Below are 16,795 nucleotides of genomic sequence, written 5' to 3' on the forward strand. Positions count from 1 at the left end.
GGTTGCAGAAGACTAAGGAAGCATAAAACTAAATATAATGTCTACCCTGGTACAGAAAAAGGAAGTTAGTGGGAAACTGGTGAAGTTGTTAGTTAATAGCTAATTTCTTAGTTTTGATACTTGTCCTAAGAAGATGTTACCACTGGAGGAAAATGGGGTATATGGGAATGCTGTCCTATTTTTAAACAGCTCTTTTGTGACTCAAATTATTTTTAAAAAAGTAAAGTGATTACTGGGTTTGTGGACAGTGTGTTAACATGTAGTTGAGTTAGCCTTTTCATTGGGACGGACCTCACTTTGTTAGTGTGTGACATTTATTTCTCTGCAGCAATTCAGTTTTTCCACAGGTAGTATCAAGGTGCAGTGGACGGGGTGATGCTTACATCTGACGGTGTTTGTAAGCAAGTTAAGGAAAGAAAGCTGAGGATCCCACAGTTCAGAATGTGGATCTTTACTTCATCTCTCAATTTTCAAGCCAGTGCCTCACCCTTACCTATACTTTGGCCAGCTTCTAAAATTTGAAGTCTATCCACTTGGGTTTTTCTGGAAAATAAGCCTTTCATATCTTATTGGAATTGTAAGAACTGGGTATTCATAATAACTGTGAAAGAGAAATATTTTCAGTCTGATGAGAGTATGTAGACCCTACCCTTCTGTGCCTCAATTGGAAGTAAAAGTACATCTTACAGAGATTTTGTTATGATTAAGTGAGGTAATATGTATAAAGTGCTTTGAGCCGTGCTTACCATTTAGTAAACACTCAGTACATGTTAGTGCGTATTTGTACCAGGCCCACACTGTGTTACCCTGTTCTAGCAGTAAATGGTTCAGCTAACTTTAAGGAGTATATATTCCCATGGACTACAGTGCAACCCAGTGGCTCTGAGTAGTATAATTCTTCTAGGGGGATTTTTTTTTTTTTTTGCTAGGAAAGAAACATGTATTGTCTCATCGTATTAAACTGATAAATCTGAAATACTTGTGAAGCAACTTTTTTTAAGAAGACAATCTAACTTGAGAAAAAGTTTAAGAAATAGAAAAGTAATTTTAAATCCTGAAGTTTTTATTTACTTCTCATGGTATGGCATTCTAACCACTGAAGGTGTCTATTAGGTATTTTGGAAGTGGTTGTCAATTTCAGTGGGAAAAGGCCTAAAACAGTTTTATTCGTATGTTTCAGAAATCTAAAAATTAATTTTTGAATAATTCCATTACTTTTTAAAATAATTGTTGTCCTCATAAAACTTTCACATGTGCTGTAAGCACTGCATTGATGGGTTCCTGTCACATACCACAGGTAATAGCATGTGTGGAGTAAGAGGAGGACACATGCATGTTATGGGCCTATTCAGTGCCAGGCACCGTTCCAGATTCTGCAGAGACATAAGTGAACAAAGAGACAAAAATAAATTCTGTTCTCAGGGAGCTGATGTTTTAGAGCATAGGAAGACATTAAACAAAATAGATAAAATGCATTGTGTGTTATATGTTGACACATATAGGAAAAGGGGTAAAGGGTGCCAAGGGATTAGGACAAAGGATAGTATAATCTAAAATAGAATAGACAATGAAGTCCTCACTAGGATGGCTCAGTATCCGAAGTAAAGTGAGCCGAAGCCATGTAGCTACCTAAGAAGAAAGCTTTCCTGAAGTATACAAATACAAAAGCCTGAAGTCAGAAGTATGACCTTTGAGTTTGGGAAATATCAAGGGGAGCAGGGCAGTGTTGCAGGAATGGTGGGAGATTAGAGGTAATGAAGGGTAAATTCACTAAGGCCTGGAGGCCAGAGTAGTACAGGAGCACTATAAATGTGTTTTTCTTCTTTACTCGCTTTGATTTATGATGTTCTCTGTTCTGAGCATCTAATGGATAAAGTATTTAAGGGTATAAATGTAAATATTTAGCACATAGTAGGTGTTTACTGTTATGGCAAGCTGTTTAAAAGTATTTTAAAGGTCTTGTGTTCCCTTGCTAGAGGGATACTTTTCCTTTTTAATTGCTTCGTATAAAATAATTTGGTATTCTTTATCTTCAGTGAATTTAGTTTACAATTTTGGTGTTTTTTTGTTTTGTTTTGTTTTTACCCCCCAGGTTCTTTTGTCCATGGGGTTTTGTAGGCAAAAATACTGGAGTGTGTTGCCATTTCCTCCTCCTAGTTTACGGTTTTATAGTATTTGCCACCTTCAGTAATATTTATGTTACTAAATAGATGTTATCTTTAAGTAACCGAAATGAACATTTTCTTTTATTAGCTTTAATAGTCATAATAATCAGAATCTAGTTTCCTTTGAATTGATAGTTTACTTTCTATATTATAAAATGAGGATTCTTATTCTCATAAAAGTCACATTTAAGTCCTATACTTAGATTTATTTCTCTAAAAGTCTAATTTTTTATCATCTAATTTGATTAGAGTTATATTAGTTAAGGGGGGTCCTTATTTGCTTTTATCAGAATGGAACACTTTTAAGAACTTAGTTTCCTCCCAGAAATTTTTTTTTGCCATTCTGTACAACTTGTAAAATCTTAGTTCAACAACTAGAGATAGAACTGGGGCCCCAGCAGTGGAAGTCAAACTCCTTAAACACTGGCCTGCCAGGAAATTCCTCCAAGGAATATCCTTATACCAAAAGTTATCCCTGGATTTTAAAAAGGTCACTAGTCTACTTTTAGGAATTTAAATACATCTAAGTAGCCCCGCTGTCATTTAAAAATTTTTCCTGGTTGATGGTGTTAATATTAATGTGTTTGAGAGCCTTAAATATTAAACGCTTAGGAGAGCAAGAATATATTCAAGGGCCAGGTAGGCAGAGTATTTTAACATATTGTTCTGGACGTTTTTATGCTGGCCAGGTAAGCCCTATCCTCATTTTCTGTGTATAAGTTTGTAGGACTTCGCCTCCCACCCTCTGTTTTGAAGAGCACTTCGAATCGGTGTGAGAGGTGAATCTGGGGTTGGGGATAATGAAGATGTGAACAGGGAGTCATAATGTTGAAACTGGACGTTCAGATCTTTATAGCATGATTTCCTTATTTTTCAAAGAGCAGAAGAATCCCATCGTTTATCATGTTCTGGTTGGACTCCTTTCTTATCGTTTGCTGGAGTTTGAACTTCAGAGCTATGGTGTCAACCCTGCTGTAGTATCTCAGGGAAGCTCCTAGTGTGGGGCTGGTGTCATGGCTCACCCTCCAACCTTTCCTTCTTCACTTCAGCCTCCTGCTCTGAGCTTTCCAATCCCCAGAGTAGCAAATGTTGAAAGAAGTTGCACAGGTAAGTATGTGGTGGGAAAGGCTGGGGGAAAAGATGGTACTGTCATCAGTATTTTAAGGGTGGATGTTGGGCCATTTTACCAGTGAGTCATTTTGTTAGTTTAAAAATACGATGCTTCTTAGAATTATTTTTCATAAAATTACCTCATAAATTATTAAATAAAATCCTAATGTGTTCTAAGAAATAATTTTTTCTTATTGGATGTGAAAGAGGGACAACCTTAAACTGAATAAATCATAAATATTATAATGCAAAGGAAGGGTGTTAGATTGTTTTAAACTTCATATTCTCCACAAAGTATTGAAGGACCGAAAAAACTGATTTTCAGAAAAGAAGCTAAGAGAAGTCAGGGAAAGCATACATCCATAGAGTTAAAATTTTGCCATGTTTAGCTTGGTATCAGAAGGAGGCAAATTTTAGTTTCCTTCTGGTAGCTGTAGACATGCTGTCCTTCCCTTTTTCAAAGTTTTAGTCAGGTAGCTATATATTTTTAAAATTTGCAGGAATAGAAACTTGAAACATCTTTTTCCTCGAAATCTAGACAGGAAGACTGAAACTTTTCTACCCCTCTCTAGGTTTGAGGTTAGTAAAAATAAGTATAGAAGCAGCACAATACTTAGTACAAAGTTTAGCCAACACTTGAGTGAGCAAGTTCACCAAATTGTGTGTGTGTGTGTGCGTGTGTGTGTGTGTGTGTGTAAAATGCCAACACTCTTGACATTTTCTACTTGTCTTTCTTGTATCTTAAATCATGATCTAACAATGCAGCTTTTTTTCTTAATGCATACTTTTTAGAAATAGTTCTGTGGCAGTATAGCCCTGGGTCTACACTTTATTATCATTTTAGGCTTTTGCTTCTCAGAAAGCCTTCAAAAATTCTTCTTTAGTTGCCTCATATCTATACCACGTGATTTTTATTCACTTGATTTCTAAATTCTTTTGCACATACTAAGATGTGCAAAATTATACCCAGGAAAAATTAATTTGGCCTGTGATTGCTAACATTTCTTCAAAGAAAGTATGTCAGGTTTAAAAAGGTTGGGGCACCAGGTATTTGGCATTTCGCATCTCAGAGCAGGGTCTTGAAATACAGAATCCTCAACAGTTTATCTCAGGTTCCAGGGTTTCTTAAATCTACTAGGAGGCTTAGAGACATCCGTATCTCCCAGCAAAGCAGACCATATGTCCAATATCTTGAATTCCCTTCCTCTCCCCTTTTTTAGAGCTCCCTACCTCTGACCCCATGTTTAACATTGGTTTAAGATATCCACCTTAATTTGAAAATTTTCTTTCATATTTGTTTTATATTCTGAACTTAACAGGCTTACTGTTATATGTTCTTCCAGTTGTATTCAAGGATAAAATAATGCTTATTTTAATTTTAGTCCATATTGTGTGAGTTCTCAAATCTTATTGCTGGTAAGGCATACCAGTTATAGTTGGTTCTTTAGTTAATATGTGATTGTTAGCACTTTTTGAGTAATTGAAGAATTTTGATTTTAGGATGATACAGTTATCTTTTAAAGCTTATATATTGATGGTTAAAGTTTGAATCTGTATGAGGCATATTGATACAAGCGACTGAGATTTTGGGAAAACCACAAAATCTATTTTACTTCAAATTGAAGCATGCACAACATATCCTCCCTAGATCAAAGTCAGACTGATAGGAGCATTTGTAGACTTTTTGGTAATACTCTACAGAATTTGTAGGTTTGGGGGAGGGGCACATCTTAAGGTATGGTGTACATACCAGACATGGGAACGTCATCTAGTAAGGCAGCTTCAGATACCAGATTGCAGTAACAGGTGTTGGATTAGAAAGAGTGATGTGTTTTCATCTCCCCTTGATGCCCTCTCTGTCTTTCTATGAAATGTGAGCTACCCTGTTTTGTGGGGGTGGCACCTCTTACAAAGTATTCCTGTAACTCCTGTAAAAAATCTTGTTCCAGAATATTTAACTACTCTCCAAGATAATTGTGGGTATGTTCATATAAGTCTCTGGTTTTCTGCTGAATCACGTTTCCATCCAGAGTTTCCTGTGCTGCCTTTTCAGAATTCATTAAGGCTTTTATTGCTCATTTATCAGGCCTTTTGCATTTACTAAAACTGTGAAGTGAATTGCTTTTATTTATTTCCTTATCAATTTAAGTTGATGATTTTAGAAATGATCAATTTAAAATGTATCTAAATCTTCACTTTTCTTGGATCCATCCTAAGCAGATTATTAAACTATTCATTATACATTTATTTATTAGTATCAAGCCACAGTATTCTAGAGCTAGTAGGACTTTGAGAGTAGTTTATTTTTTTAATAGAAGGAAAGATCATTTGTTTTTCCCTGCTGCTGCTGCTGCTAAGTCACTTCAGTCGTGTCCAACTCTGTGCGACCCCGTAGACGGAAGCCCATCAGGCTCCCCCATCCCTGGGATTCTCCAGGCAAGAACACTGGAGTGGGTTGCCATTTCCTTCTCCAATGCATGAAAGTGAAAAGTGAAAGTGAAGTCACTCAGTCGTGTCCAGCTGTTAGCGACCCCATGGACTGCAGCCTACCAGGCTCCTCCGTCCATGGGATTTTCCAGGCAAGAGTACTGGAGTGGGGTGCCATTGCCTTCTCCTGTTTTTCCCTAAAGACTTCCAGATATTAAATTCTTTGTTCTTTGAGAAGCTAATTTTTTTTCCAATGTTAGTACCTCTCTCTCCTTTTATTTAATCCCGTTTTCATTTTTTTTTTAAGTTTTTTCTAGGAATGAAAATTAGTATTATTTATTACAGTTGTGAAGTAGGATTGGTAGTTCAGAATCCTGTTACCAAAAAATACCACTAGAACAGAAGTTCCTTGGGTTGTAAATATTTCTAGGTGGTAGTATATATTTGATATAGGTGCACAGTATTCTTGTTTCATAGAATCTGGGCAGTGTCTTAATGGATTTGACCTATCAACTTTTCCTAAAGGCCAGTATTGAAGATAAGTAGATTTCAGATATCTTAGCTTCTTGTGATTGGTTTCAGTTTGGTTTACTACATCTTGGTAAAGGCAGATAAATGTTAATTGCAATTGACTGTGTTTTTTTAAATTAATTTTCTGCCTACTTTATAGATAACAGAAAACTTCCGTGTATATGCATGTGTATGAAATGTTTTCTGATAGTGAATATGAAATTGGGAGGGCAAAATAGGCTAGAAGTCAAATTCTGTGTTCAGCAATCAGAATGAATTAGTAAAGTCTCCATTAGGGAAGCAGGAGTAAAAAACAGTCTTGTTACTCACACCCACTACCTATACTTGGCTCTCTTTATCCTTTATAATATAAGGTGATTACAGACTCTGTTGCTAAAGGTGAAAATTTGTTGGCTATAGAAAAGTCTTCATACTTTAATATTGTTAAATAGTTAATTTTGTGATGTGTCACAGGTATCAGCATGTTAACAGTAAAAACTCCTAGCTACTTTAGAAATGGAATCCCCAAGAAAATGTTGCCATTAGGTATTTGTTCTTATTTTAACCTAGTTGATAAATGTATTCTACTTGTTTAATGCTACAGTGTCTATTTCAGTAGCTTATAATAAAAATATAGTTTTATAATAACCATTTTAATTCCTTGAATGATTCAATTATGTTCATTATATTTTGAAAGTTAGTAAAAATATTAATTTGGAATATGAAACAGTAATTACTTTTTAATTGGTGTAGTAATGTTCTCTTAAGCATAATTTTATTCTAAAATTGTCTCTTTCTCTAAAAGAGATAAGATCAGTCTGATAGAGACTAGCTTTTGTTTCGCATACCTCTAGTCAGTTCATTCTCATTCTTCTGCTAACGGGATCTTTTTGACTTGCACACATATTTGATGTGGCACCCTCTACTTACCTCTTTTGCCCATTACTGCTTCTCCCATAATGAAGCTTATTGTTTTGGGAGAATACACACATTAAATTATTAGCTGAATGTCTGAGAGTCAGTGTACTATCATGGTTAAAATCGGGGACTCTAGCAAATTGTATGGGTTCATGGCCCTTCTTTGGCACTTATCAGATATAAAACCTTGGGTGCATCAGATATATGACCTTGGGTCATATATGACCATATATCTGATGCAGTTCTCAGTTTTCTCATCTAAAAATAAAGACTAAATAAGTGAACACATGAGGATTACATACATGTTACATAGCTCAGCTCAGTTCAGTTGCTCAGTCGTGTCCGACTCTTGAATCACAGCACGCCAGGCCTCCTTGTTCATCACCAACTCCCGGAGTTCACTCATACTCACGTCCATCGAGTCAGTGATGCCATCCAACCATCTCATCCTCTGTCGTCCCCTTCTGTTCCTGCCCCTAATCCCTCCCAGCATCAAGGTTTTTTCCAGTGAGTCAACTCTTCGCATGAGGTGGCCAAAGTATTAGAGTTTCAACTTCTGCATCAGTCCTTCCAGTGAACACCCAGGACTGATCTCCTTTAGGATGAACTGGTTGGATCTCCTTGCAGTCCAAGGGACTCTCAAGAGTCTTCTCCAACACCACAGTTCAAAGGCATCAATTCTTTGGCGCTCAGCTTTCTTCACAGTCCAACTCTCACGTCCATACATGACCACTGGAAAAACCATAGCCTTGACTAGATGGACCTTTGTTGGCAAAGTAATATCTCTGCTTTTTAATATGCTGTCTAGGTTGGTCATAACTTTCCTTCCAAGGAGTAGCATCTTTTAATTTCATGGTTACAATCACCATCTGCAGTGATTTTGGAACCCCAAAAAATAAAGTCTGACACTGTTTCCACTGTTTCCCCATCTATTTGCCATGAAGTGATGGGACCAGATGCCATGATCTTAGTTTTAACTATGAAGATTATATAAATACATTTAAAAGCATTTAGAATATATTTCCTGGCATATAGTAGGTGGTCAATAAAAGTTATGTAATTATAGTTATGATACAGTATTTTCAGTGACTGTCTAATCCAAGGGTTCTGATTTGGTGTGAGAGTTTCAAAGAATGGGAGAAAGAGCATTCTAAGCAGAGGTATCATCTTATGCAGAGGTACAGAGGTGGAACCATCCCCAAGAAAAAGAAAAGCAAGAAGGCAAAGTGGTTATCTGAGGAGGCTTTACAAATAGCAGAACAAAGAGAAGCAAAAAGCAAGCGAGAGTGGAAAAGGTACATCCAATTAAACGCAGAGTTCCAAAAAATAGCCAGAAGAGACAAGAAGGCCTTCGTCGATGAACAGTGCTTAATAATAGAAGAAAGCAACAAAAGAGGAAAGACTGGAGAGCTCTTAAGGAAAATTAGAAACATAAGGGATCATTCTGCCCAAAGATGGGCACAGTAAAGGATAAAAATGGTAGAGAACTAATAGACCCTGAAGTGATCAAGAAGAGATGGAAAGAATACACAGAAGACTGTATATAAAAGATCTTAGTGATTAGTCACCCAGAGTCAGACATTCTGGAGGGCCTTAAGAAGCATTGCTACTAGTAAAACTAGTGGGTATGACGAAATTCCAGCAGAACTATTCAGATCCCTAAAGGATGATGCCATCAAGGTTTTTTCTTTCATTATGTCAGCAAATCTGGAAGACCCAGCAGTGACCACAGGATTGGAAAAGGTCAGTCCTCATCCCAATCCCCTAGAAAAGTAGTACCAAAGAATGTGCTAACCATTGGACAGTTGCACTCGTCTCCCATGCTAGTAAAACCATGCTTAAAGTCTTTCATGCTAAGCTTCAGCATTATGCGAACCAAGAACTTCAGATGTCCAAGCTGGGTTTAGAAAAGGAAGAGGAACCAGAGATCGATTTGCCAACATTCACTGGATTATAGAGAAAGCAAGGGAATTTCAGAAAAACATCTATCTCTGTTTCATTGATTATGCTAGAGCCCTTGTGTGGATCCTGACAAACTGTGGGAAGCTCTTAGAGAGATGGGAATACCAGACCATCTTACCTATCTCCTGAGAAACCTGTGTGCAGGTCAAGAAGCAACAGTTAGAACCCTGTATGGAACAACTGATTGGTTTAAGATTGAGAAAGGAATACAACGGGGCTGTCTGCTGTCACCCTGTTTGTTTAACCTATATGCTGAGCGCATCATGAGAAATGCTGGGCTGGATGAATTACAAGCTGAAATCAAGATAGGTGGGAGAAACATCAACAACCTCAGATACGCGGATGATACCACTCTAATGGCAGAAAGCAAATAGGAACCAAATTAAGCTGAGGCATAAGGTTTGTGTTGAATTTTGAGATAATTACTACAGCAAAATTATGTGTTACTGTCATGATCTATGGAATCTTGGTTTGTATCCTTTAGGTAAAATTAAAAAGAGATATGAGTGAACTCCGGGAGTTGGTGATGGACAGGGAGGCCTGGCGTGCTGCGATTCATGGGGTCGCAAAGAGTCAGACACGACTGAGCGACTGAACTGAACTGAAAAATTGAAGAAAAAAAAAACTGAACTGAGATATGAGAGTAAGAAAGTAACAAATTCAGTGTAGTGGTTATGAATGTGACATCATATTGGTTGAGGGAGGTCTTCACCTAGATTTTTATACCTGATTTTCCTGTCTGTATACATGCCCTCTTAACCTGGCAATGAAATTTAACCTACTTTTCTTTACCACCTATCATTGTCCTTCCAGGCATCTTCCTTGTTGACTGTATTTAAAGTTTTTTGTTTCTTGGGCTTTCTCTCATTTCTGAGCACTTATCCATGCTGTCTCTGATGCCAGTTTCCTGCATCACTCACCCCACACACTTTGTGTTTTTTGTAATAAAAATTAACAAATTTAAATATATGTTCACATATTACTTTATAATAAGATCTTAAGTCTCTTTCCCTCAGTTAAAGTTAGATATTTCCTTATTTGTGTTCCCAGAGCACCTATACAGGTTTTCATAGAACAATTTTTTGTTTACAGGTGTTTTTCCTAGCTAGACTGTAAGCTTGTTCAAGACTTGGAGCTGTTACTCAGTTTTTGTGTTCATTAGCACAATTTTTGGCATAATTCATATGTTAGCATGTTCATTGAAATGTAAAGAGAGATCAGTCAGGGGTCTTAAAAAACTAGTCCAGATCTTAAACTAAGAAGGTGATAGGAAGAATGGCAAAAAACATGAAAACCATGTGAAGAATGGATAGAACGTGATGATATGCAGAACAAAGGAGGAGAGAACAACTTGGAAAGTCAGTTTTAAATATTACTGATTAAGTTGATTAAAATGTGCTTCTCCTCAGATAGAAATGTCCTAGCACAACTTTAAAATATGCTGCTGGAACGTTGGGAAATAGATTTCAAAATCAAGCTACATTTGTTTGCTATCAGGAAAAGGACTACTCTGCCGTGGATTATGTTTGTATTCCCTGGGAATAGGATTACATGCCTGAGCCAACATTTCCAGCATCATAGACAGTAAATGATTTTAGAGTAAGTTCCTTCCAGAGGTCTTGGTGAAAGAAAACTGTGCAAGATTAAATATCATCTGTCCTGCCTTGGATATGGTCTGTTTTTACTGTTTCGTATCTATCTAAGTTTTATTTTTAAAGTTTCATTTGTATTTGTCCTAGTGTTGTTTCTGTGACCGTTTAAAAAGCTCCAGGCCTTTTCTCTTATTCCTTCCCTTTTGTAATTACCATTCATCGCACCTGGATCAGGGGCCACTTTACCAGTCTTTGAAGTTGTTTGTTGGTTAAGATTATCTCACGTTTGAGGTTTTGTGAATTCTTCTGTGATTATTTTGACTTACTGAGTTTGGCTTTGAAATATTATATTTAGATGTTAGGAATGTTAGACCTTAGGAATTCATGGCTAGCCCTAATTAAGTAATGAAGATGTTTACTGGGAAGATCCAGCCAACTTAGTGCTTCTATTCTGCTTCTCAGTTTAATTCCTCTCTACTACATTTTGAGGGCAACTCTCTCTCTTTTTTTTTTTTTTTTTGCAGTGGGGGAGTGTCAGGCTGATAGAACTAGTGTATGCTAACCTACGTAATATATATATGTATGTATGTGTCCGACTGAACTGAACTGATGTGTGTGTGTATATATATATGCTGCTGCTGCTAAGTCACTTCAGTCGTGTCCGACTCTGTGTGACCCCATGGACGGCAGCCCACCAGGCTCCCCCGTTCCTGGGATTCTTCAGGCAAGAGCACTGGAGTGGGTTGCCATTTCCTTCTCCAATGCATGAAAGTGAAAAGTGAAAGTGAAGACTGTCAGTCGTATCCAACTCTTAGCAACCCCATGGACTGCAGCCTACCAGGCTCCTCCGTCCATAGGATTTTCCAGGCAAGAGTACTGGAGTGGGGTGCCATTGCCTTCTCTGGTATATATATATATATTCTGATTAGTGCTTATGGATTCAAAGCAAATAAAAAATGTCTTAGTTACCTGTTTTAGATCTGTGTTCAAAAAGGCTTAAGAAACATTGTTTTTGGTAGATACGTATTTTGTGTATTTTTCTCGGTGAAATCTCACCTTTAGCTTCTCCTTTGTTAAAATATCTGGTATGAGAGTTGAGAAAGAAGGTGGTCAGTTAAAATGGATGTAAACCCTTTGTATGTTTCCTTGAAAAAAGCTGAAAATTACATGTACCAAATATTTGAACAAATTTTATATGTAATGTAGAGTGAAGCATGATTTTGTTTTTAAATTAGTTTTTAAAATTTCTGTTTACTGAGTTGACTTCAATATATATGATATAACCAGTAATTTTAACATATTTTGGCCTAGTGTTGACATATCCCCTTTGATAAAAAGTAGATTTCTAGGTTCCTTTGATTCTTACCTATTCTCTTCCAGGGGTAATGTGAATATCTTACCCTTTCATATCCATCCATTCTTATACTCATTAATGTCAGAACTCTCTCAAAATATACCGTTTATACACTTCTTCATCACTTCTACCGTACCACTGTATTCTGAGCCACCATCGTCTCTCACCGACCTATTTCCCTGCTTCCACTCTTATCCCCTCTTGTCCATTCCTTACAACTTAGCTGCAGTCATATTAAATGTATACTTAAAGAAAATATCCCAAATTATGTCACTCTTAAACTGCCACCCAAATCCTCTTTTTTTTTTTTTTTTTTTAAAGCCATACTGTGCAGCTTGTAGGATTTTAGTTCCCCGACCAGGGACTGAACCTGGGTTTCAAATCCAATTCACATAAGTAGTCAACAGGAGCTAATTATAACAATGATAGTTCCTAGTATTATAGTTGATAAAATAATGATAAAGATGATTGGGTTTATTATTACGGGAAGGACATGAACCAACATTTTCGAGGTACAGGCCTGATAGCTTAGTTAGCTGACCTTACTACTTCCTGCTAAAGTCTGAGCAAAAGCTACTCAGCTAAATATGAACTACAGTCTGAAGACAACTTCTGCTTTGTTGTATATTTTTAGGCTATAAATCTCTTCAGGTATAAATATAGAAAGATATTTTTAAAGAAAGTATTAATTTGTTCAGTTCAGTTCAGTCGCTCAGTCGGGTCCGACTCTTTGCGACCCCATGAATCGCAGCACACCAGGCCTCCCTGTCCATCACCAACTCCCAGAGTTTACTCAAACTCATGTCCATTGAGTTGGTGATGCCATCCAGCCATCTCATCCTCTGTCGTCCCCTTCTCCTCCTGCCCCTAGTCCCTCCCAGCATCAGGGTCTTTTCCAATGAGTCATCTATTCTCATGAGGTGGCCAAAGTATTGGAGTTTCAGCTTCTGCATCAGTCCTTGCAATGAACACCCAGGACTGATCTCCTTTAGGATGGACTGGTTGGATCTCCTTGCAGTGCAAGGGACTCTCAAGAGTCTACTCCAACACCATAGTTCAAAAGCATCAATTCTTCGGTGTTCAGCTTTCTTCACAGTCCAACTCTCACATCCATACATGACCACTGGAAAAACCATGTAGCCTTGACTAGAAGGACCTTTGTTGCCAAAGTAATGTCTCTGCTTTTGAATATGCTATCTAGGTTGGTCATAACTTTCCTTCCAAGGAGTAAGCATCTTTTAAATTCAGTCACCGTCTGCAGTGATTTTGGAGCCCAAAAAAATAAAATCAGCCACTGTTTCAACTGTTTCCCCATCTATTAGCCATGAAGTGATGGGACCAGATGCCATGATCTTAGTTTTCTGAATGTTGAGCTTTAAGCCAACTTTTTCACTCTCCTCTTTCACTTTTATCAAGAGGCTCTAGTTCCTCTTCACTTTCTGCCATAAGGGTGGTGTCATCTACATACCTGAGGTTATTGATATTTCTCCGGGCAATCTTGATTCCAGCTTGTGCTTCTTGCAGCCCAGCGTTTCTCATGATGTACTCTGCTTAGAAGTTAAATAAGCAGGGTGACAGTATACAGCCTTGATGTACTCCTTTTCCTATTTGGAACCAGTGTGTTGTCCCATGTCCAGTTCGAACTGTTGCTTCCTGACCTGCATACAGGTTTCTCAAGAGGCAGGTCAGGTGGTCTGGTATTCCCATCTCTTGAAGAATTTTCCACATTTTATTGTGATCCACACAGTCAAAGGCTTTGGCGTAGTCAAGAAAGCAGAAATAGATGGTTTTCTGGAACTCTCTTGCTTTTTTGATAATCCAGTGGATATTGGCAATTTGATCTCTGGTTCCTCTGCCTTTTCTAAAACCAGCTTGAACATGTGGAAGTTCACAGTTCACGTATTGCTGAAGCCTAGTTTGGAGAATTTTGAGCATTACGTTACTAGCATGTGAGATGAGTGCAATTGTGCGGTAGTTTGAGCATTCTTTGGCATTGCCTTTCTTTGGGATTGGAATGAAAACTGACCTTTTCCAGTCCTGTGGCCACTTCTGAGTTTTCCAAATTTGCTGGCATATAGAGTGCAGCACTTTCACAGCATCATCTTTCAGGATTTGAAGTAGCTCAACTGGAATTCCATCACCTCCACTAGCTTTGTTCGTAGTGATGCTTTCTAAGGCCCACTTGACTTCACATTCCAGGATGTCTAACTCTAGGTCAGTGATCACACCATCGTGATTATCTGGGTCGTGAACATCTTTTTTGTATAGTTCTTCTGTATATTCTTGCCATCTCTTCTTGATATCTTCTGCTTCTGTTAGGTCCATACCATTTCTGTCCTTTATCAAGCCCATCTTTGCATGAAATGTTCCCTTGGTATCTCTAATTTTCTTGAAGAGATCTCTAGTCTTTCCCATTCTGTTGTTTTCCTCTATTTCTTTGCATTGATCGCTGAAGAAGGCTTTCTTATCTCTTCTTGCTATTCTTTGGAACTCTGCATTCAGATGTTTATATCTTTCCTTTTCTCCTTTGCTTTTCGCTTGTCTTCTTTTCACAGCTATTTGTAAGGCCTCCTCAGACAGCCATTTTGCTTTTTTGCATTTCTTTTTCTTGGGGATGGTCTTGATCCCTGTCTCCTGTACAATGTCATGAACCTCCATCCATAGTTCATCAGGCACTCTGTCTATGAGATCTAGACCCTTAAATCTATTTCTCACTTCCACTGTATAATCATAAGGGATTTGATTTAGCTCATACCTGAATGGTCTAGTGGTTTTCCCCACTTTCTTCAATTTAAGTCTAAATTTGCCAATAAGGAGTTCATGATCTGATCATGAGGGCGTCAGAAGGCAGACACACTGAAACCATAATCACAGAAAACTAGATAATCTGACCACATGGACCACAGCCTTGTCTAACTTGATGAAACTAAGCCAGGCCATGTGGGGCCACCCAAGACGGACGGGTCAGGGTGGAGAGGTCTGGCAGAATGTGGTCCATTGGAAAAGGGAATGGCAAACCACTTCAGTACTCTTGCCTTGAGAACCCCATGAACAGTATAAAAAGCCAAAATGATAGGACACTGAAAGAGGAACTCCCCAGGTTGGTAAGTGCCCAATATGCTATTGGAGATCAGTGGAGAAATAACTCCAGAAAGAATGAAGGGATGGAGCCAAAGCAAAAACAATACCCGGTTGTGGATGTCACTGGTAATAGAAGCAAGGTCTGATGCTGTAAAGAGCAGTATTGCATAGGAACCGGAAATGTTTGGTTCATGAATCAAGGCAAATTGGAAGTGGTCAAACAGGAGATGGCAAGAGTGAATGTCGACATTCTAGGAATCAGTGAACTAAAATGGACTGGAATGGGTGAATTTAACTCACATGACCATTATATCTACTACTGTGGGCAGGAATCCCTTAGAAGAAATAGAGTAGCCATCATGGTCAACAAAAGAGTCAAAATGCAGTACTTGGATGCGATCTCAAAAACAATAGAATGATCTCTGTTTGTTTCCAAGGCAAACTATTCAATATCACGGTTATCCAGTACTATGCCCCAACCAGTAACGCTGAAGAAGCTGAAGTTGAACGGTTTTATGAAGACCTACAAGACCTTTTAGAACTAACACCCAAAAAAGATGTCCTTTTCATTATAGGGCACTGGAATGCAAAAGTAGGAAGTCAAGAAACACCTGGAGTAACAGGCAAATTTGGCCTTGGAGTACGGAATGAAGTAGGGCAAAGGTTAATAGAGTTTTGCCAAGAGAATGCACTGGTCATAGCAAACACCCTCTTCCAACAACACAAGGGAAGACTCTACACATGGACATCACCAGATGTCCAACACCGAAATCAGATTGATTATATTCTTCTATTCCAGCCAAAGATGGAGAAGCTCTATACAGTCAGCAAAAACAAGACCGGGAGCTGACTGTGGCTTAGCTCATGAACTCCTTATTGCCAAATTTAGACTTAAATTGAAGACAGTAGGGAAAACCACTAGACCATTCAGGTATGACCTAAATTAAATCCCTTATGATTATACAGTGGACGTGAGAAATGGATTTAAGGGACTAGACGTGATAGACAGAGTGCCTGACTAATTTGTTAGAACATACTTAATCTTCTTTGGGCAGCAGACTCCCTGAAGCTGTTCTGTAACTCTGACTGTAATTTTAGGGGCTAGAATCCCATACACCTATCCACCAACCGCCTAAGTAGTCCCTAAAAGGAAAAAAGATTTTTTTTTTTAATGAGTTTTGTTTCAGCAAACTGACAGTGGAAAAAAACACTTTATAGTCTGCAAATTAAGACTCTTTACACATGAAATTTAAAAGGTTTGTTTTAAAAAACTTAAGGATACATTTATTTCCCTTTAAATCATAATTACTGCTGAGTTCTAATTCTAAAAAAGGAAAAACACAGGAAAATGGCATGGAACTTACAGAATTCAAAAAAATTTCAGGAGAGTACCAGGATATCTTTCATCAATTTTACATACATAAGTTAATTCAAATGGAGCAAAGTGAACTCTTCTTTTGATGATTCTGATATAACATTTAACTAACTAATAGACTCTTAGAATTCTGAAATTAATTGTACAGAATAAAAAACTTCATTCTACAATAGACTGGTTCCAAATTGTAAAAGGAGTACGTCAAGGCTGTATATTGTCACCCTGCTTATTTAACTTATATGTAGAGTACATCATGTGAAATGCCAGGCTGGATGAAGCACAAGCTGCAATCAAGATTGCT

The 16,795-nt window shown here is 37.8% G+C and overlaps 1 protein-coding gene across 6 annotated transcripts in view; it reads left to right on the top strand.

The window, feature by feature from the left end:
• Positions 1-16,795, top strand: part of CNOT2 (CCR4-NOT transcription complex subunit 2) — a 132,036-nt gene that overhangs the window by 70,921 nt on the left and 44,320 nt on the right. Inside the window, exon 2 of one of the 6 annotated variants that reach the window (XM_070370597.1) lies at positions 3,215-3,272. The exons of the other annotated variants lie outside the window; for them this stretch is intronic. Within the exon in view, the coding sequence (XP_070226698.1) occupies positions 3,252-3,272 (21 nt within the window). The 5' untranslated portion in view covers positions 3,215-3,251. The remainder of the gene's footprint in view (positions 1-3,214; positions 3,273-16,795) is intronic. 6 annotated transcript variants of the gene reach the window in all.

Source organism: Bos mutus, chromosome 5 (genome assembly GCF_027580195.1).
Source record: "Bos mutus isolate GX-2022 chromosome 5, NWIPB_WYAK_1.1, whole genome shotgun sequence".
Classification (NCBI taxonomy): Eukaryota; Metazoa; Chordata; class Mammalia; order Artiodactyla; family Bovidae; genus Bos; species Bos mutus.